Genomic DNA, 20,944 nt, shown 5'->3' with positions numbered 1-20,944 from the left:
TTTTCATTTTTCCAATATTATTGTTATTTCCACAGAACTTTTATCATTTCAATATTATTGTTTATCATGAAGTGCTTAGATTCACAAATATATTATTACTTTTCATTACTTCCAAATAAATATATAATAATTGATAACCACATAAAAATTTTATCTATAATTTTTAACTCTTGCCATAGTTTTATTAACTAGCCATAATTTTATTTTATTAAAACTGCTCGTTACAAATTCATTTATAAAATGTTATAAGTAGAAACACTTTTAATGTCGAATAAACATAATATATAAACACTTAAACATCAATTTGAACTATACTGCAGAATTATTTTTTATGTTACAATTACAATGCTTAATAATTAAGTACAAATGTTAGGAAATATGCATAGGATGATTAGACATTACATGGCATAATTATTCTTTTCCTTACAACAGAACGTAAGAAAATTATATAAATATCGCAGCTAAGCTTTTAAAAGAGAATACTTAATTTAAAAGTATTCTCTTTAAGAGCACCCGTTAACATACTCTTAATATCAAAATGACAAAATTTTATTTAAAAACAAATAATAAACATAGCAAAGAAAACATTCATTTTTATTGTTACATTTATAAATATCGAAAAATTCGAAAACATTTTCGCCTAATTTCTTTTTTAAGCACAAATCTCCTCTTTTCCAGTGGCTGTTTACGAAATAAATGTAAACACAATCCATCAATGAACCAATTGTTTCATCACACCAAGTACGAGATTACGCGAGAACACAGACAGGCGTGCACAAAATTATTGAAATTTTTATTTTAATTCACAATAAACGCGATAACTTCCCAAATTCTTGCAACCATGAGTGATAGTCAACAGCCAATCACAGTGCGTAAAGCCCATTGATCTGACGTTATCATCTCCTTGTTGCCATTCTGTAGTAGAAACTATGGTTTAAAATTAGTTACCAATTCCTTAAAAGATAGAGACCCAAAATATTCATTATTAGACAAGAATTGAATTTAGTGAAACAGAAATAGGCTACCACAAACGTAAGCAAATGCAGCAATTGTAATAGTTAAAAAACGTGCAAGTTTCTGAAATGGAGGAAGAATCGTGTAACTTTCGAGATTTTGGGCTTGATGAACGTCTGCTATCAGCTATTAACACTCTTAACTGGAAAGAACCAACATTAATTCAAGAGAAAGCTATACCTTTGGCATTAGAAGGTAAAGATATTCTTGCACGAGCTAGAACTGGTTCAGGCAAAACAGGTGCTTTTCTTATTCCAATTCTTCAACAATTATTGCAAAGGAAGCGATCTAATTATGTACAAGAAACAACTGTTCTTATAATTGCCCCTAGCAAGGAGTTGTGTAAGCAAATCAACAACAATATTAACGAACTGACTAAATTTTGTTTCCAAGATATCACGAGCTTCGACGTTTCTCCTCAAGTTGATCTTTCTACGCAACGGCCTTTATTACGCGATAAACCGGATATAGTTATTGGAACACCTATGCGAATTCTTGCACATCTACAGGAAAACAACTTACGCCTTGAAAATTCTTTACGTACTCTAGTTATTGATGAAGCGGATTTGCTTTTTTCATTTGGTTGTAAAAGTGATGTTTTGAAGATTTTAAATTCAACTCAAAAGTCGTACCTCCCACCTATTTATCAGGTGTTTTTAATGTCAGCCACTCTGTCTCAAGATTTAGGAACTTTGAAGAAGTTAATTCGCCTTCACAATCCTGTTGTTCTAAAGCTGAAAGAACCGGAACTCCCAGAAAGAGACAGGCTTACCCAGTACCATATAAAATGTGAAGAGGAAGACAAATTTGTGTTAATGTATGCCTTGTTAAAATTAAATTTGATACAAGGCAAATCGTTAATTTTTGTCAAGTCTGTTGACAGATGTTATCAGTTGAAGTTATATCTGGAACAATTTGGTATCAAAAGTTGTATTCTCAATTGTGAACTTCCTGCTTCGTGTCGTGTTCATGTTGTTAATCAGTTCAATATGGGAATTTATGATATAATAATTGCTTCTGATGAGCGTGTCGCCGATGCGCCGAGCAGCACGCCTGCCAAGAAGAAATTTAAAAAAGATAAAGAGTATGGCGTCTCTCGTGGAATTGACTTTCAGTTTGTTTCTAATGTTATTAATTTCGATTTTCCTTATTCAGTTGAAGCTTATGTGCATAGGGTTGGGCGTACTGCTCGAGGAAATGCAGATGGCGCTGCATTATCATTTGTCAGTCTTAAAGAAATGCCGCATCTTAAACAAGTCGAAGATTATTTCTCAGACGGGACTGAAGATGCAAAATTTGAATTCAAACCATATCTTTTTAAAATGGAAGAGTTGGAAGGATTTCGGTATAGGGCACGAGATGCCTTTAGAGCTGTAACATCGATTGCTGTTCGAGAAGCACGATTGAAAGAAATTAAATCAGAACTTTTAAATTCTAAAAATTTAAAATCTTACTTTGACGACAATCCAAGAGATCTTCAGATTTTGAGACATGATAAAGCTTTGCACACTGTTAAGTTACATTCACATTTGAAAGATATACCTGACTATATTGTTCCTCCTACTTTAAAAAATGCTGTCCCTATGGAAGGTAGTAAAGGAAAACGTTCTAAAGGATCAGGTGGTCATGTGAAAAAAGAAGGTAAAGCTAGAAAGAAGTTCAAGAAAAGTCAGAAAGATCCTTTAAAAAGCTTTCAATTTGCTGGATTGACTGAATTAGAAAGTAAAAAGAAAAAGAAGAAAAGAGCTAAAAACTAAAATTTTTATAATTAATTTTATTGCATTGCAGCATTGTATTCGACAATTTTAAAGTTTATTCACAGAGGGATAAAGATCATAAAATATCTAAGTTTAAAAAAATAAGGCAAAAAAAATTAGTCTTGATTATTTTTTGAATGCAGTAGAAATTTGTTAAGAGATTCTTCTTAAATTTATGATTAGATTATATTATTTTTTATTTCTTATGCATATTAAAAATATCAGTGCTTATCTGTTTTGGGGGTATAGAGAATTTATTAATACATTACCTTAAATGGTATGTTAGGTTTCTATCCTGAATACTGATTGTCACATTAAATTCAGCAATTCAAATTCAGTATAGAGAATTTATTAATACATTACCTTAAATGGTTTGTTAGGTTTCTATCCTGAATACTGATTGTCACATTAAATTCAGCATCTCTGTTAGTGTCAGTAATAGTTTGGCAACTGTTTATATAATTCTGATATTCAGCATGATGTGTTCTAATAAGAGTTTCATACAATAATTTTATTATCATTCTGTGTATAAGAGAAGTTGTTTTATTATTCAAAGTTACAAAAACCTATTTTTTATGTTATGCATCTTTGAAATACAGTATGTATAGCATTCTACCTATATATGATGCATTGCCTTTGTAAAATGGTCTCTACTAATAAAGAACTTAAAAAATCTTGCTCATGGCATGTTTTTTTTTTTTTTCAATATCAATGTATACATGACATGATTCACCATAATTTTGCCCATTTCGTTCTGTAATAGTAACAGTTTCTTTAGCAATGAATAGTTATTTGTCGCACTGGTGACTTAAGATAATTATGTGCACGTTCGCAGAGAGTTAAGCATGGGTATTCAAAATTAGAATATCTGTGCCACAAGAAATAATTCGGATAAATTTTTAGAAAAAGATTTTTGTATTAAATATTCCAAGCATACATACTGATGGGCTATCATCAGGTCGTCCTGTTTTAGAATAAAATACTTTAAAGTGAAAATATTCTCCTAAGCGTTCATTTATCTTGTAAATAAGTTTAGGATTTATCAGTTGTCCCATATTAAATTTTATTCTTTGTTGAGTTTTTATTCTTTATTTACTACTCAATAAATTTCTTTAAAATATGTTTTTTATACTTATTTACTGATTTTCACCACTAACTTTATATGACATTGTAATCGGGATAACTTACTTGGCGCATAACCAAAACTTTTTCTTTCATTATTTCAATATAATATTTTTGCTTACAATGAATCTGGTTAAATTAGTAAAATATTAATTTCCCAATATTTTGCTAAGTTTCATCACCAATATTTATGTGTAATACAAATGTTAAAATGAATTTCATACTTGTGAGTTTTTTAAGCTTTGTTTATTTTGTAATAAATAAAAATCCACCGTGTATAGCTTATATCAATATTAAAGGTAACGGCTTATTTAAAAATCATTGAAGTTGTTGATTGAGGATATTAGTCATGATCAAAATTTTCTTTTTAATTCTAATTAGTCTGCAATCCCAACGGTTACTGAAACTGCTACAGTAATAATTGAGCTCAATATACAATTTATGAAGGAAAATTTGTATCTGTTAGGTTATTAGCAATGCACATAAAAAAAATTATATCACTGTAAAACAGATCACATTTTATTCAGTACTTAGAAAAATGGAATAAACCGTAATGCAGCCTTAAGCCAAATAAAAATGAATCAAAAATTAATAAATTTTGTATAAAATTTCAGTTGAAATTTTTTTTAAAAATTGTTTTGGATAGGAAAGAAATTTTTTGCATAGATGAAGGGAATAATCCCAATTTGCAGCTCTTATAGTTAGTCATCCTATAAGTCAGATTTTATAAAGGGAACATTGATGCTCGATTTTTAAAAAAAGCAATGTTTTCCATATTTACACTTCATTAAGTAAAAAAAAAAAACATTTGTTTCCAATTATTTAAGACTTACTTTGTATTATTTATTTTAAAGGCAAAACTCCTTTTATTTAGTTATGCATTTGTTAATAAAAATATCAAAACTGTTCTATGGATTTGTTAATTTTAATCCAAAAAATATACTGTTTGTGTAAAATATTAGTAAGTCAAGCAAATTTTAAAATAGTATTGAAATAAATTTGGAGGAAATGAAAAATTTGTGGAATTAAAGGAATTGAAAAATATACTAAAATTTTTTGATTATTTTTATGTTACCACCAATTTTTTCATTATTCATATTTTCCTGTAATAGACAGTGTCAAAATCTGACTACGAAAAACTATGTTTTCATAAAGAACATATATTTCAATACATATATTTAGTATCTTTCTCAAAAAATAAAGTTGGAAATAATTATTATCAATCAATACCAATAAAAATCTCAAATTAATAATACCAAACAATCATTAATGAGGAAGACTGGCTTGAAAGTAAAAGTTTCACTATATAATCAAACTAGTTTTTATGTCTTTTATAACACCTTTTTCACTAATTTCACAGATATTGATAGTGATTTTTCTACCATTCAACGTTAATATGCTGCTCCTAATAAATTTATTTTTTATACATTTTATTATCATTTCTATTAATTAAATACCCTTTTCTTCATTTCTGACTGGGATTAAAAATATATATATTAAGAGCAGTCATTAGGAAACATCTTGTTGATTTCAATTTGAGCTGAAGTGAGCAATCAAGTAGCTTTCGTTTATTCATGATTCTTGAAATCCTGATCTGCATTTTAGGACTTACAAAGATTGTTTTATATTTTGAATAAATGATAGTTTTATGTGTTCTTGCTGCAAGGACTGCAACATGTGCTTAAAAGTTGCTTGAGTTAAGCTTGTTTAAGTCACTGAAGAATGGTGCGGAATACATTTTCCTGATTTTTTTATGATACAAGATAAACTACCTTATTAAACAGATCTGAAAACAATGAATTTTCTTTGCAACTGGCCTATTGAATTTTAAATGGAAACTTCAAAAATTAAAATTATTAAAAAAAAAAACTTCGTATTAATGTGAGGCATTTCTTAAAATATGGTAGCCATTACAAGGCAAATTCCTACAATGAAGGGAAACATTTTAGAAACAAGCGTGAAATAATTTTCAGAATATCATATATTTGTAATAATTACATATTTATTAATAAAATGCTCATGGGGGAGCATTTTCAATGAAAAACAGATAGTTTATTAATTGCAATTTGTTATCTTCAGTCACAGGTGGCAAATTTGGATTTTGTCTTATACTGTTTAGTCTATCTTGGAGACCAGGGTGTTAGCTATACATCAGATTTAAATATCTCTTAAAAATGTTTGTGTTAAAAATGTAGATGAGTTGCGACTCATACCAGAAAATTTTGAGACACTAACCATTTGACACAGAATTTTTAATAAACATATTTTACATACTTTCCTCACCATTTTGTATTAATTTAAGTAAAAATAAATAAATATATATATTTAGCATTCAAATAATTTACGGTTATGAAATACTGGTGTCTTTTTTTTGCGTTCTTGGTAAAATCTTCTAAATATGGCTCACTTCTAGATTTTGTAGCAATTTGTCCCCTTTAAAATTTGATAGTTAAATTAATAATCTATTTTCTTTCCACACAGACTGTCAGCAGAAAGTAAAACATAATGTTATAATGTAGCAAAATATGTCTTATATCAGAATGAATGACACTAACCCATTAAAAGCTAATTGTGTTGCTTTTGTGACCGATGACATTGTATGAAAGGGGTTTGTCTTAAACAAGACAAGCTCAATTTCATTGTAAACAATTAGTGTGCAGGCTGTAACATTACCAAAACAATTTGATGAAAATATATAAATTGCAATACCCTTAGGAAAGATGCATTGTTTACATTTTAATAATATGTATGTTCAATTTAAAATTTCTTAAAAAATGTTCATTTTTTATGAAGTTTGAATGAAAAAAACAAACCAGGAAACATTAATTTTCGTAAATCAATTACTGTTAATTTTGTGAATGGAAAGTTAAGCTTATTTATATCGAATATACTATTTACTGTCTAAAGACAGTCTTGCTTTATGAAAACCCCATTATAGGATGTTTATACAATTTGATGCATAATAATATATTTAGGATCATATTTTAGTCTTGGTTCTAGGTTTCGAATACAAATGTTTTTGTACATTTGATGACATAATTAGGGTTAAATCTTTCCTTCTTGCTTTAGTTCGATTAAATAAAATGTTAACTCTTTAGAAATTTAAAAATAAATAAAATAGCTATTATACATTATGGGGGTGCATAAAATTTTTTGGGAAAAAGCAGATTTTTTTTTGGAAGTTGTGATAATTTTAATATTTTCATCAATTGATTATAATTATATATATATATATAAATGATATTCTTTAATATAATTGAAAAAATATCAATTCGCCTTAAACATTAATGGGCAAAATATTTATAAATTGACACTTAGTTTTTCACGCTTAGTCTTCCTTAAAAAAATTAAAATTATAGCTTTCCCTGTGGCCGATTGGATTTATTATCTTAAATAAAAATAAAATCTTAAACTTTACAACTGATTTTGTTAAAAAATTAGTTAAGAAAAATAGAACTAAAACCTTGAACTCTAATTCTCATGTATTATTTTTTAAATAGAAACAATCAAAGATACAGTCTACAGATAGATACGGTCCTTTGGAACATTGACAATTAAAAAGACAGCAGGTTGCGCACCTCTATGATATTATGATGTCGTGTTTTAAGTTTACTTCTTGTTTCTTTTTATATAATTATTAACTAAACCTAAAATCCAAAATAAAAATCAGTAAACTATATCAATACTTGAATGATTCTGAACAATTTATTTGATGCAATAATATAATAAATCTCGCCTTAAAAATCACACAAAATAAAAATGTATAAAATTATATAATTTTATATACACAACAGCAAAATTAAGTATTCAAAAATTGTAAGCCCTCTCAATCTTTGGTTTTGTCAAATTGTGATTAAAATTCAATATTGAATAAGAGAATGAACAGTTTCTGATATCTTTTCTCTTCCCTTAAGGTCACTTAATTCAATTACAACCAGACATGCAGCTACTTCAACTCCTAAACTTTTTATCAATTTAACAGATGCTGCCATCGTACCTAAAAAAATCAGTTCATTTATCAGTAAATATATAATAATCAAGATTTGTAGATAATGCTTGAATACGTATAAACATTAAAGTTTTTTGTTAGATTTTGACCCTTTTGGAGAGGTTTTTCATGTCAAAAACCATTTCCTGCTTTACATTCCTGCTCGATTATAATTACAAAATCACGAATAATTCTAGAAACATGAAAATTATTAACAATAATCTTTGATAAATATAATAAAATATGTATTAACAATGACATGTTGAATGTCTTACACTGATGTTATTTTAAGGTTAAAGATCGTTGCGTGGTATAGTCTAAATAAGGATAATATATAACAAAGATTTGGGATATTCACCAAAGAGATATTCATAAGAGATACATGATATTCATTTTACTATTTGACAATAATTGCAATACAAATAATTGGAATAAAAACTTTATAAAAGAACTCAACAATTCATGTAAAGTTTTTTCAATATGAAGAAAATTGTGAATTCTGAAAAAGCAAGAAATTTGTTCAAAAGTAAATACAATTAAATTATTTATAAATGTATTTTAATACAACTAATGAAATAAAATAAGATATTTAAAAAATATTCCATAATTTATTTACAGTTTTCAAAAATATTTTAAGAAATTCGGTATAACAAGTTATTTATTATAATAATATAATACAATTTATTGTAAATTATATCACCATTTCGAAAGAACTATGTTAGTCAAGAGAAACTAGAATAGTACATATTACTATCACAATCTACTAAAATCGGTTCAATTTTAAGAACAATTAATTTAAAAAGCACCTGATTTTATGAGCAAAAACTTTGATTTATTAATGATACGGTGGTTTAAAGACACAAACTACTACTTATAATTTTAACCAGTGATCATTTACTTAATGCAAATATTTTCGAATTAATTTACCTACTTTAACTATTTAAAATACTCAAATTAATAATACTTTAATCAATAACAAATTAAATTAATTTAAAATACTCTGATTAATAACAAACTAATTGGCATGGAGAGAACTTACCCATACTGATGTTCATTATAAAAGCTGGTGAGCCTCTAATGACTCGGTTCTACTCTCTCTCGTTTATTTGATCTTTTATACTATATTTTTTGTTCTATAAAACTATTGCTAAATTCTGGAAAGGTCACATAAGAGATCAAACTTGGACTATAGACTTGTGATTAACCCTTTTCGACATGTATTTCTTAACTTTAATCAAGAATGTTTATTTGTATTTGCTAAGGTTCTATGTACTAATGGAAGTTTTCACAGTATTTTAAATGTTTTATTGTGATTCTGAATTAAATGACAATAAGCGTCACATTAAAATAAAGTTTAAATTTTAAGTTTAATCTAAAAAAATTACACGTGCATTAAATGTTCAATGTTTTATATTATTCTTTCTTCATTTTTTCTATTAGATGAATAAAATTAGATGTTTGATTTAAAGGATTTACTACCTTTTAAAATCTTATAAAAGTCGCAATTTTCAACATTTCCCTGAATTGACTAAAAAATCTGCTACAAAGCATCTGGTAATTTTATTTTTCAATTGAAAATAATTAGAAATTTTAGTTTCAGTTTTATTTTTTTATTATTTTTTACAGTTTTGTTATTTTTAAGTTATTTACATGTTTCTATTTAGGTCAGGTTTTAATTTAAAAGTCAGGTTTGGTTCTAATTAGAAAAGTCAGAAATACTGAACATTTGCAGTATGTCATTTTTCAAATCTGGCTGCAGCAAAAAACCAGAATGGCTCCATCTGTCTTTCTAGTTTTAAGTGATATCTGTATCTTTCTATCATGATCATGTAAACCTTCTACACTATACAAACATCAATCAAAGGACTAAAAAAAATTGATATCTTTAAAGCTTAAACTTTGCAAAAATAAAAAAATCATTATGTAAAAATAAAATATTCCTAAGAAATTGAGAATTTTAATACATTTATATTACTTCTATTATGGTTACCTTAAATTTGCACTTTTAAGTCTCATTTTATTTTTATAATCACATTCACCTCAAATTTTTTTGCACGAGTTACACACAACTTGAAAACAATACAGTGTAACGTCCCATATCCGGACGTCCCTTTTCCGGAAGGGTCAATTTCCCGGACACTTTTTAACAATCAAAATAAACAAACATTTCTTCATCTTCCCCACTCTCTTAAAAAAAAAAAAAAGTATTTTGACAGGTTTTTTCCTTTCTTAGCTTCTAGTGATCTATGCATTAAACCCATAAATCAACGGAAAAGAGAACAGAAGATCTACCAAGACCGTACCGTTAGTAACGCTCCTCCTCTGGAATGCAGGAGAGGGGGGGGGGGAGATTTGTTTTCAAAAGAGCACAATTGAGTCCCCTCCCCCCTTCTTTCCTGTGCAGCTGGCTAGTAAAAGAGGCATTTCCTGGAACCTTTTTGATAAAGTGTTAGGGAAAGAAGTACTGTGAAAAGGGTAAACACAGCAAACGTTTAAGTGGAGGGGGAATCCCCTTTAGTCACACAAGAAAAAATAAAGAGAACCCAATCAGCATGCCACGCCTTTATGCTTGATTGATAGCCAATGACAGGAGAGAAAATAAGAACTTGTCACTTCCCCCCCCCCTTCAACTTGAATGACAAGTAAGAAGGAAATGAATTTTGCTTCTTCACCTACCCACCTTAATGAATGAATGACGGGAATTTCCCCTTCTTGCTTGAAACGTTCTAGTTCAAAATGGCGGAGAGAGCAATTAATATTTTCATAACTGTAAATTTTTTTAGTTTCCTATATTTATTTTTATAATAGCAATAATTATTTTTTTTTAAATATTTTGTTTTTGATTGATTAGATATCATTCTAATACTAAAACATTATTGCCCGAAAAATAATGTTATTTAATTTCTGCTTCTTAGATTCAGAACATTTTAATCTCTGTTTACCTTGGGGATCTATTATACGGAAAAATCGATTATCCGGACTTCGGAAAGTCCCGCCGATTCCGGATACGCGACTTTCCACTGTATTAAAAAATGAAATGTTTATTCCCAATGACATGATACTATAAAATAGATAGAATTTCATTCAACCTTAAAAACTGGTTGAAGTGAATATTCAATTAAAAAACTACACAAAAATTTTCCTACATAGCAATTTTTTAAAATATACATATAAAAATAATTAAAAACTAAGCACAGTATGGGACCCCTAATCCGGCAGGACCAGAAATTCGGCACTTAATCCTACCTAATATATTTTTTTTAAAGAAATTTTTATTGATACGAGAAAAAAAATCAGTCATATTCTCTTTTTCTTTGGAATTTTTTTCTCTTGAAGTAAGTAACTATATTTTATCGTTCAAAAAAAAAATCTGTGTCAAACAAAATATCTGTTCCTAAAGCAGTTTAAAATAAAGTGAAATTGAATAGTAAAAACATCTGCATTTCTAATGAACAAAATAAAGAAATGCAAGTTGGAAGAAACTGATCAATCAATCTTGACAGCTGTGCAAGTGCTTTACTGGTTTGTCCCCACATTTCCCTCTCCTGTTTGACCATAAATTGGCCACACCCTGTTGATATTGAAACTACCATGTGGTGTACAAAATGAATTCTATCTCTTTTGCCCTTTTTTTATTCGATTTACTTATTTTTTTATTTGTTATTAACTGTTATTGTTTTTTGTTAATTGTTAACTTGTTTTTTTTAATCCTTATTAGTTGTTTGTTTCTTTTTTGTAGTTATTCATTGTTAGTTTCATAGCATTAATTGTTATTATTGTTTTTTTGCAGTTCCTTGTTAGCTTTCCTTTTTTTTGTGAGGTGAGCGTCTTTTGTTAAAACAAAATGTTATGTAAAGAAAAAGGAGAATAATGATCTTGCGCTGAAGAAAAACCGATTATATCTTTTTCTGAGGATTCGGATCATTTCATCTTGAATTATTTCTTCTTAGGATTATTTCTCCTTGATTACATTATATAGATCAGTGATTCTCAAGCTTTTTTTTGGTGCGGCACACTTTTAACAATTTCGAAATTTGACGGCACACAATAAAAAAAATTATTTTAAATGTGAAATAAAATAATATGTACTACAAAAGCACATTTATTAAGGGATTAATTATTTCTTCCGACCAATTTTTTATTAGTTAGTAACAGTTATTCTTTTGCTAGATATTAATTGTTAGCCTTTTTTCTATAGTTATTAACTGTTACTTTTTTTAAAACATTAACTGTTATTTTTTATGGTTTCTTGTTAACTAGTTTTTTTTGCTAATTATTATTTGTTAGCTTAATTTTTGTAGTTATCTTTCATTAATTTGTTTTTTATATATTTGTTTTGTTAGTTATTCTTTGTTAATTTGTTTATTAATTGCATAGCTTACTTTAATGATTAGCTCTTAAAACCTTTTTTTAAAATTGTGTGTCATATACAATTGAAACACTTCCATGTTATTTTAAGATTGTCAGAGACAAGACAATCGCCGACAAAGATGTTCATGCGGTGTATATATATATGTGTGTGTATATATATATATACACTTTTCTTTAATTTAAACTTTACTCATAATAAAAAAGCGTTATAATTTTTATTGTATCATTTCTAATATTTGGCGGCACACAAAAGTGCCGCGGCACAGTGGTTGAGAATCACTGATATAGATTATTATTTTAAGTAATGAAATTTCTTAAGATGGGACAGTTTTAAATTCACCCCATCATAATCTACAATCAGAAATTAGCTAAATTTATTGGTTTTTCTGAAATTAACAGCATAATTGAATTATCGTAATATATGGGCTCAATATTGGAATTTCTGGAAGAGATCCGAAATTCCACAAATTCCGGAATACAGAATTTCGCCGGTCCCGTGAGTGCCGGATTTCAGGTCCTATACTGTATCTTACTGAAGTGGAAGTATAGATGAGATATTATACATTTGTGTTCTGTATTCACTGTTTTTCAGTTTAATATTGCCTAGGGAAAATAAGTTATTTTCCTTATGAAATCTCCATATCATGAAAAAAATCCTTTGGATAATAATAAATCATTTATAAATTAGCTAAAGAGCTAATATTTGATTTAACTCTCAGATAGTTATGCAGGTGGGATAATTTCAGAAAATTTTTCTCCTCTATTCATAGTTTTAACATGGAAATCTGATTTTACTAAACAGAAAACAACAAAGCTCAAAATGTGATTTTGTACATGAATGATTACAAAAAGGTTAAATACCATGATTATTTTGAAAAAATTAAATTCATATAACATAAAATGAAAACTTTATTACCTCCAGTTGCTAACAAGTCATCCACTATTACAACTTTATGTTTGCCTTTAACAGCTTCACATTGAATTTCTACAGCATCCTAAGAATTAAACAATTTTATTTTTAGAAGCTAGTACACATAAAAAAATCAGCAATGAAATTACAATTGAAAAAACTAGCATCTGATAAGGTTAGAAAATGCATTTGATCAAACTTAAAAGTTTCGGATTCCATCCATTTTTTGCATTCTTAGAGAGAATGAAGCTCGAAAGCGCACTCAAATTCTTTACTAGTACTTTAGTAAATTTCTTTAAAAAAATCAACTTTTTTGATCATTCAAAACATTAGCATCTTTTGCTTCTGTGAAATCAAGATCAGTCGATTCAGAGTTGCTCCCTCTTATTGGAAATTCACTCTTACTCTCCTACTCTTCCAAAGAATCAAAGTTTTTTTTAAACACAGTCTATTGTTCTTCCTAGACAGGCAGAGATCAGATTTATTCTTAATGCTTTTATCAGATAGTTAATATCTGATCATGGTCTTTTTGTACTACATTATGTGAGCAGATCAGGTCTATTCAGAAAGTCATATCAGTTAAAACAATAGTCACATACCAATTTTTTTCATACAACAAGCTCCCATATTCTTAGGAAAAATATTAAAACATAGCCTTGCATCTGAAACCAATTTTAATAAATGAAAAAGATTTATTGAACATTTATCACTGATTTTAAATGATAAAATAAAAGCTACTATTAATTTTTGAATTTTTACAATTTGATTGTATGGGATATAAATAAGGTCCTTAAGGATAATAGGTTTTTAACAAATAGATGATAAATAAAGTTGATTTCAATCAACATATAAATCTTCCTGACTTGCCAATCGCTCATTTGGCAGCTATTATTATAGATATCCATGTCAGGGGTCTGTTTAGAAGAAATTTGGGTCCGTTAACGGACCATTCACAAAATATCTTTTCATAAAAACGAATTCTTCACGAAATATTTTAACTTAAAAACGGATCCTTCACAAAATATCTTTTCATAAAAACGAATCCTTCACAAAATATTTTAACTTAAAAACGGGCCCTTCACAAATTTGTTTATCTTCATTATTGTTTTGTTAATCAATAAACCCTTTCCAGGAAGGGGAGGAGGGAAAGAAAAACAGAAGTAAACGAACTAAATTTTGTCCTTGGCAGACGCTTCTTCCTTTATTGGTCCGAATTGAATATTCTGCGTTCAGCAGTATAGGCTAAATAGCAAATATTTGTATGTTGCATGGCTAATTTAGTAGCTGCAATTGCTGTTTATTTTTTAAAATTTAATTTTTTTAATTATAATTTTATAGTGTTGAGTAGGACTGGGCTATAAATCGATATATCGCGACATATCGATTTAACGCCTATATCGGCAAACCGATACAGCGACTTTCATTCCAAGCAATGCATCAGAATCTGATTTAAGCCGTCGAGTGAAGAAGACGATATAACGATACACGCAAGGACTTTCTCTTACGTTCCGATGCCAACTCGCGCTGTGGAAGATGATATTGTTTCGTTATGTTGAGACGGCCTTGACTGATGAGCGGTAGAATCAGAATCACTTTTGAGACCTTATATCGTTATATCACATGTTCGTTTTCGCAACTTCGCGATTTGAAATCGTTTCTTGTAGATTATTTTCAATGGGGTTAACTTCGTGATCGCCGTCGTAACCTTGTTCTGAACGCAATCTATTATTGAAAAGAATTTATATAGAAAAGTTTCTTCATTAATTAGGTAAGTTTTTTATTTATTTTCTGACAAAACTTTTTTTATATTTTTAAATGTGAAAATTATCGGAAATCTAATTTAAGGCACCCATAAGGAATTAAATTACAAAGTAAATAAATTTGTTAGGTTATTTTTTTACTTTCTTTTAATTTATTAAAAACCATTCGGATAAAACTTCTAATAATTTAATGGGCTTCTATTACTGATTTTAAATTTATAAATCTTGAGTTGTTTTTATTTTTAGAAATAAAGTTAAAACAAAACTTATTTTTTGGACATAAGTCAATAAACTTTATTTGTTCAAAAGAATTTGAAAAGTTTGCGAATTTTATTCATTTCTTTTTTTTTTTTTATCAATTACTACTTCGTTTTATTAGAGAGTAAAATCATTATTTTTTTTTTAATTTTCGTTTTATATTATTAGTTAATTAGCTAAATGTATTACCGAATGTCACAATTCTTTTGTTTTTATTTTTAAGAATTTAATTAAGAAACTTTGCCTTACTTTGTTTTTCGTTCATAATTCGGTCATTATTTAATTTAATTTAATTATTTATATGAAATAATAATAAAAATAGTGTTTAAGAAGCATTTTTTTTTCTAAAATTTATTTAGTTCTTTGTTTTAAGCATACAAATAATTTTTTAACGAACTTATTTTTTAAATTTTGTTCCTATGCTGTTAGGTAAATATATTGATAAATTTCACTTTTATTTATTTTTTTATTTTTAAACTAAGAAATCTTTTGTTATTTGCGTGATCATTTTTAGAAAATATAACAAAACTTGTGTTTACTTCTTCAATAAGAATTTGAACATTACGATCGAACTTAATAATTCTGTAATTATTTACGCATAATAGTACAAGCAAATATTGATTTGTTAAAAAAAGTTTCTTTTTTTTAAAAAAAAAAAATATTTTTAACACTTTGTTTTAAGTGTATAATGAATTCTTAACAAGCTTTTTTTTTAATTTTTTAAATTTTCTTTCAATAATTTCAGCTAGATATCTTTATAAAATACCCTTTTTATTTTTAAACTGAGAAATCTTTCAGAGAACGAAAATTTTAAGAAATTATTACAAATCTTATGTTTACTTTTTAGTTTAAAATTCGAACATTTTTAATTTTAAACTTCGGCTTTTAGTCAATCTAACTTTTATTTTGATTAAAATATATTTTGAAATTTTAAAATCAGCTTTTGTTTAATAACAATATTGTTTTTCATTAAGGGTGTTTTAGGGGTTAACTTAAATTAAGACTGCTTATACCTTATAAACGATAAAGAAGTGCAAATATTTCATTCTGTATCTACACACATTTTTTCAATAAATATTTTAAGTAAGATTTGTACATCGTAGTTAATTTATTTAATATCTTTCTTTAGCAAAACATATATATTTTCAAATTTATAAATTGATTTAAATCAATATGCGTATGAAGTCTTGATAGAAATCTGACTTTCTGTGCCTTAAAGTAAATGAAATTCAAAAATACTATATCGCGATACATCGCTATATCGCGATGCAAAACTGACGATATATCACAATATATAATTTCTAATATCGCCCAGTCCTAGTGTTGAGCATAATCTTGTCTTTACAATTTAAAAACTCTTTGAAAAAGTTTTTTTGCAATAATGGACCCTATTTGCACAAATTCACAAAAGCGGACCCTGGTTGAAAGAATGTGGTTTTTGAATGTGGTTTTGAAATCTCGATATTTTAATATAGCATTTTAACATTAGATTTCAAATTATGCAATTCAGTTAGTAATCCTTTCACGATCCAATCGATTAGAAACGATTTCACAGTGAGTCTGCATGGTATTGTTGCTAGGTTTTTTGGTAGTTATAAAAACAGATTTTCAGTTGGCTTCCAGACAATGTTTTAACACAATATTATTACATGTGGCAAACTTCAAACTGCACATTTCACTCTCAACCATTAATGATTCACACGACTAAAGTCTTACAAAAGTCAGAAGTTGGGTAAAAATCATAAAAAAAGCAGAGGATTCTCACCCCTATATATATATTTTTAAATATGGGTCAAGTATAAAAAAGAAAGAAAAAAACATTTTCTTGAAAAAGAAAAAGATATTTGTTTTCCTAGGCCCCAACAGTATTAAAATATTTTATGAAAAGATAAAACTAAAAGCATTATTCAGTACATCAATTCATAGAAACAAATAAAAATTGCAATTTTCAACATTAAAAAATTATTTATGTTATGGGAATTTTTATGTTAAGAAAAGTATATTCTTACGGTTCCATATTCTAAAGAGTAAGTTTCCTTTTTCACTTCTCCAGGTAATTTTCCAGGTTTACGGATTGGTATGAATGGGACTTGAAGCTTTAGTGACAAAGCAGGACCTATCAAAAATCCACGGGATTCAATTCCTGCAATGCAGTCTACATCTGGAACATTAAGTTGCAAGTATTCTTGGAATGCAGAAATCATATCATTCACAAGTTTGGGTTTCTGGAATATTGGAAGAAAGTCCCTAAAACAGGTAAAATTAAATTATTTCAGGGTTATGTGCAAAGTACATGTAAAACAAGAATATATAAAAAATGTATATCATAAATACATTGTTTTTCTATTTATAGACAACAGGACTCTTAAGAGTGCTTCAGAATCATTTTTGTTTCTTGAAAAGAAACTGATTATCACATCAGAATTATTCCAATAAAATGTTTTAGTTATATTTATTATTACACCAAAAAAGATTTGTTTCCAACTCTATAGTTATTAAATTTAAACCTAATAGTTTTGTTTGGTTATTTATCATTGCAATCTGACCGAAACATCCTTAGATTCTTACTAAATTATTGGTTAATTATAAAAACATAGTGCTTAAAAATTATTTTGGAATTTTTAATTTTCAAACAATTTGCCAAGATTCACACTATAATTTAGCAATTTTAAAATTATAACACTTGGCCGAGAGATCTCCCCGAATGGCAATAGATAGTTGTAGCTGTTAAAATATGTGCAGTTACTAGTTTATACTCAGATATAATTCGCTTGGTTGATAAAATATTAATATTTCTTTGGATTGTTGAACAGTCATATTTGTTATTTTAAACGGAAAATGTTGTCTGAACACAGTTTTAGATTAAATTTATAATAAAAGTAAATATGACTCATTTCAAACAGAAAATATATTATTTACCTTTTGATACATACAAAACAGCAACTAAATAACTTTATCTCAAAATGTTGCAAACTAAGGTTATATTCTGTGATTACTTTACAAGAGCAACACTTTTTAATTTCTTTTGAAAGTTCCATATTATTTAAAAATTACTTAAATTCACAAAATGAAAAGTTTTTTTCCTTGCAAATAATAAAAAATATAATAACTACAGAGAACAAGAATGATATTACCACTGGTAAACAGCATTAAATAAGGAATTAATAAATATTTTTCATGTAAATAATATTAAAAGTTTTTTTTAATTTTAAGCTGGAGATATCTTTATCAATGAGGATATCACGTGATTATTCTGTAAAATGAGAGTGCTCAAACATGCAAGACACAGTTAACTTTTTATGATATAAGATATATGAAAAAATAAACTTTTAATTCATATTTCTGTTAGTCCTTCACCACGCTAATGATCTGTAACAGCAAATTTTAAAGTTGCTTCAGTGAAATCATCAATCATAATTAGGAATATGGAGAGTTTAAGCTCAAATTGTAAAGCTAACACCAAGAACAATTCTGATTAAATTAATATTTTCAATAGTAAATATACAGACTGGTTCTGACAAATGCACAACTTTACAAGATCAGAAATGAATATGCACACGACACACATTGATCATCATAATTTTATTTATTTAATTATAATGTTTTAATTTAATTATAATTTTATCTAACTTAAACATAATTCTAATCATTATAAACATCATAATATTTTTAAAACAAAATATTTGGACAGCTATTTAAAACCATAAAATTACATAATTCCCATTTTACTTTGCAATAAAGCTCAAATTCTAAAACAATCACCAGATTATAATCAATTATCCTTGAACTTGATATTAAAAAAAATAGTAAGAAATGGTAGCATAGCAGCATTAAAAATTTCACATAATTAGCCTGCATTACTAAGCATAAATTTAGGCAGCCACACATGTGCCCAATATTTAGAATCTATTTCTTTTCCTAATTTTTGGGTAGTTTTGAAAACATAGAAAGTAACATTTTCACAGACTAAGAAAATGCATTAAATATGAAAATAGCGGAAATGATTAATATAGTTATAAAGACAAACAAAATGACATATTTTTTTAACATAGTAAAATAACACACATTTCAAAATAAATTATCTGAAGCAATTTATAAAAATAATATATAAAGATAATAGATAAAGATACTATAAATGTTTTTCAGAAAATTCATATCATATATTTACTTAAATAATATGCCTTTCTTGGGAAAGTCAGGATAATCTTTCACTGCATTTTTCAGCTCTAATAGGACTGAATCACTAGACATTTTATTAATAGTATTTAACACTTCCTAAAAAGAAATTACAGGTAAAGTTGAAGAATGGAAATCTATTGAATCTGTAAACAGGGGTCTGTCTAGGTTTTTCTGAGAGGTACCTATTTTGTGAAAATTTAGATATAATTTGTGAAAAATTAAAAATTATATTTAAAAATCCAACACAAAAATATGGCAAGAATATGGATTTACCATGTCTTAAGGAATACAAAAATAAAATTCTAAGAAAAAGTATTTTGTGAAACTACCGTTTTTCCTAAAATTAAATTTGTGAAACTACCGTTTTTACTAAAGTTGAATTTGTGAAGGTACCGCTAAACGGTAGTAAATTCGGTCTGGACAGACCCCTGGTAAAACATAGCTTATATAAATGAATGTATAGATAATTATAAAATCTATGAGAAAAATTACACTATGAAATGAAATAAACAATAGAATATGGATATCTAGTGCTAGGTTTATAAATCTGGGGACAGTATGTATAGAGCTGTCGGGATCCCACTAGTCGATGCTTCAAATTTAAATGTTGCTTACATACAATAATATTTTTTAAAATTATTTGTAGTAACGCAAATAAATTATGATATAATAGTATATTTGATACTCAGTGCCATACTAGACCATGGCCTGGGACCCCCAATGATTATGGGCCCCCTTAAAATGGATTTTTTGAAAATAAATTTAAAAAAATTAAGAACATCAATGATTTTTTCTTTTAAAAAACCAATTTCAAATATATATTATTATTTTTTAGCTTTAATTTAACAAAATAAAGTAATATTTAATTTACTATTATTTTAAATATGCTTTCTTAAATGAAAAGATATATAAATACTTTTATATTTGAATAAATAAAAAATATAAGAGAAAATATTTTTTATCTAAGGGCCCCAAAAATTTGAATGGCCTAGAGAGATATTATATTAATTTAAATTTTTGTTAACTATTAGTTCTGATAGACGATTCTTGAAGAAAATACAAATAAATAAATTACAATAAAAATAATTGCAATGTTTAGGGGTTCCCCAAAATGTGCAGGCTTTAGTCTCCGGCCTGGGGCATTTCTAGTTACAGAAAATTTTGAAGGTTAAAAAGAGAAAAAAAAAAGAGTAAGCAACAATCCTTTTTCTTAAGTTGTTTCACAAAAGGCAAGTCTTTTTTTTCTTTAATGACTTATATTGGGATCATTAATCAGATAAGAGCCTTTATCTAATAAGGAATATACAATAAAAGCGGAAATTATTATTTAAATAATAAAAAAATTCTATCAATAATCACCAAGCAACGGAGCTAGAGGAAAACAAATTAAATTTATAATATAATTGTTTATAATTTATTATATCTCACCGCTCAGCAAATTTGAAAGCGGAACTTTTAATTTCTTATGATGAAATACGTTTTAGACTTCTTATTTCTGCTCTACTCAAAGCTTAAAAAAATTTCATGGAAAGTAATCTCTCGGCTACTCTGGTCAATGGGCAAAGTAATGACATCACTTCACTTC

General features: G+C 27.3%; 2 protein-coding genes across 6 annotated transcripts; one reads left to right on the top strand and one right to left on the bottom strand.

Moving 5' to 3' along the window:
- The first annotated feature begins 949 nt into the window (after window positions 1–949).
- Ddx56 (putative ATP-dependent RNA helicase DDX56) lies at window positions 950–3,448 on the top strand. The gene is made up of 2 exons (XM_016065257.5): window positions 950–3,057; window positions 3,152–3,448. The coding sequence occupies exon 1, from the start codon at window positions 1,083–1,085 to the stop codon at window positions 2,769–2,771; it is 1,689 nt and encodes a 562-aa protein (XP_015920743.2). The 5' UTR covers window positions 950–1,082; the 3' UTR covers window positions 2,772–3,057; window positions 3,152–3,448.
- Window positions 3,449–7,579: 4,131 nt separating this feature from the next.
- Window positions 7,580–20,914, bottom strand: Aprt (adenine phosphoribosyltransferase). Of its 5 annotated transcripts, none has more exons than XM_087160810.1 (5): window positions 20,788–20,914; window positions 19,349–19,455; window positions 17,190–17,427; window positions 13,169–13,247; window positions 7,580–7,890 (listed from the first exon to the last, which is right to left on the bottom strand). In XM_087160810.1, the coding sequence occupies exons 2-5, from the start codon at window positions 19,429–19,431 to the stop codon at window positions 7,754–7,756; spliced, it is 537 nt and encodes a 178-aa protein (XP_087016936.1). In that variant the 5' UTR covers window positions 19,432–19,455; window positions 20,788–20,914; the 3' UTR covers window positions 7,580–7,753. The 5 variants fall into 5 exon arrangements, with proteins under 5 accessions (XP_087016936.1, XP_087016933.1, XP_087016935.1 ...); XM_087160807.1 differs by having other exon boundaries at window positions 19,349–19,502; window positions 20,788–20,908; XM_087160809.1 differs by having other exon boundaries at window positions 20,719–20,856.
- Window positions 20,915–20,944: the final 30 nt, after the last annotated feature.

The sequence above is a fragment of the Parasteatoda tepidariorum genome, chromosome 4, assembly GCF_982258835.1.
Source record: "Parasteatoda tepidariorum strain Cologne lab strain chromosome 4, Ptep-v5.0, whole genome shotgun sequence".
In the NCBI taxonomy this organism is placed as follows: domain Eukaryota; kingdom Metazoa; phylum Arthropoda; class Arachnida; order Araneae; family Theridiidae; genus Parasteatoda; species Parasteatoda tepidariorum.
Note: the sequence above shows the minus strand (reverse complement) of the source record. Positions and strands in the feature narration are given on the sequence as shown.

What these genes read in the sequence shown, in the direction of transcription:
- Ddx56 (XM_016065257.5), top strand. Translation starts at nt 1,083, where the DNA reads ATGGAGGAAGAATCGTGTAACTTTCGAGATTTTGGGCTTGATGAACGT.
- Aprt (XM_087160810.1), bottom strand. Translation starts at nt 19,431, where the DNA reads ATGTCTAGTGATTCAGTCCTATTAGAGCTGAAAAATGCAGTGAAAGAT. An exon ending in ACTCTTTAGAATATGGAACC is followed by an intron (nt 13,248 to 17,189) that starts GTAAGAATATAC and finishes TTTAATTCTTAG; the next exon opens with GATGCTGTAGAAATTCAATG. An exon ending in TGACTTGTTAGCAACTGGAG is followed by an intron (nt 7,891 to 13,168) that starts GTAATAAAGTTT and finishes TGATTTTTTTAG; the next exon opens with GTACGATGGCAGCATCTGTT.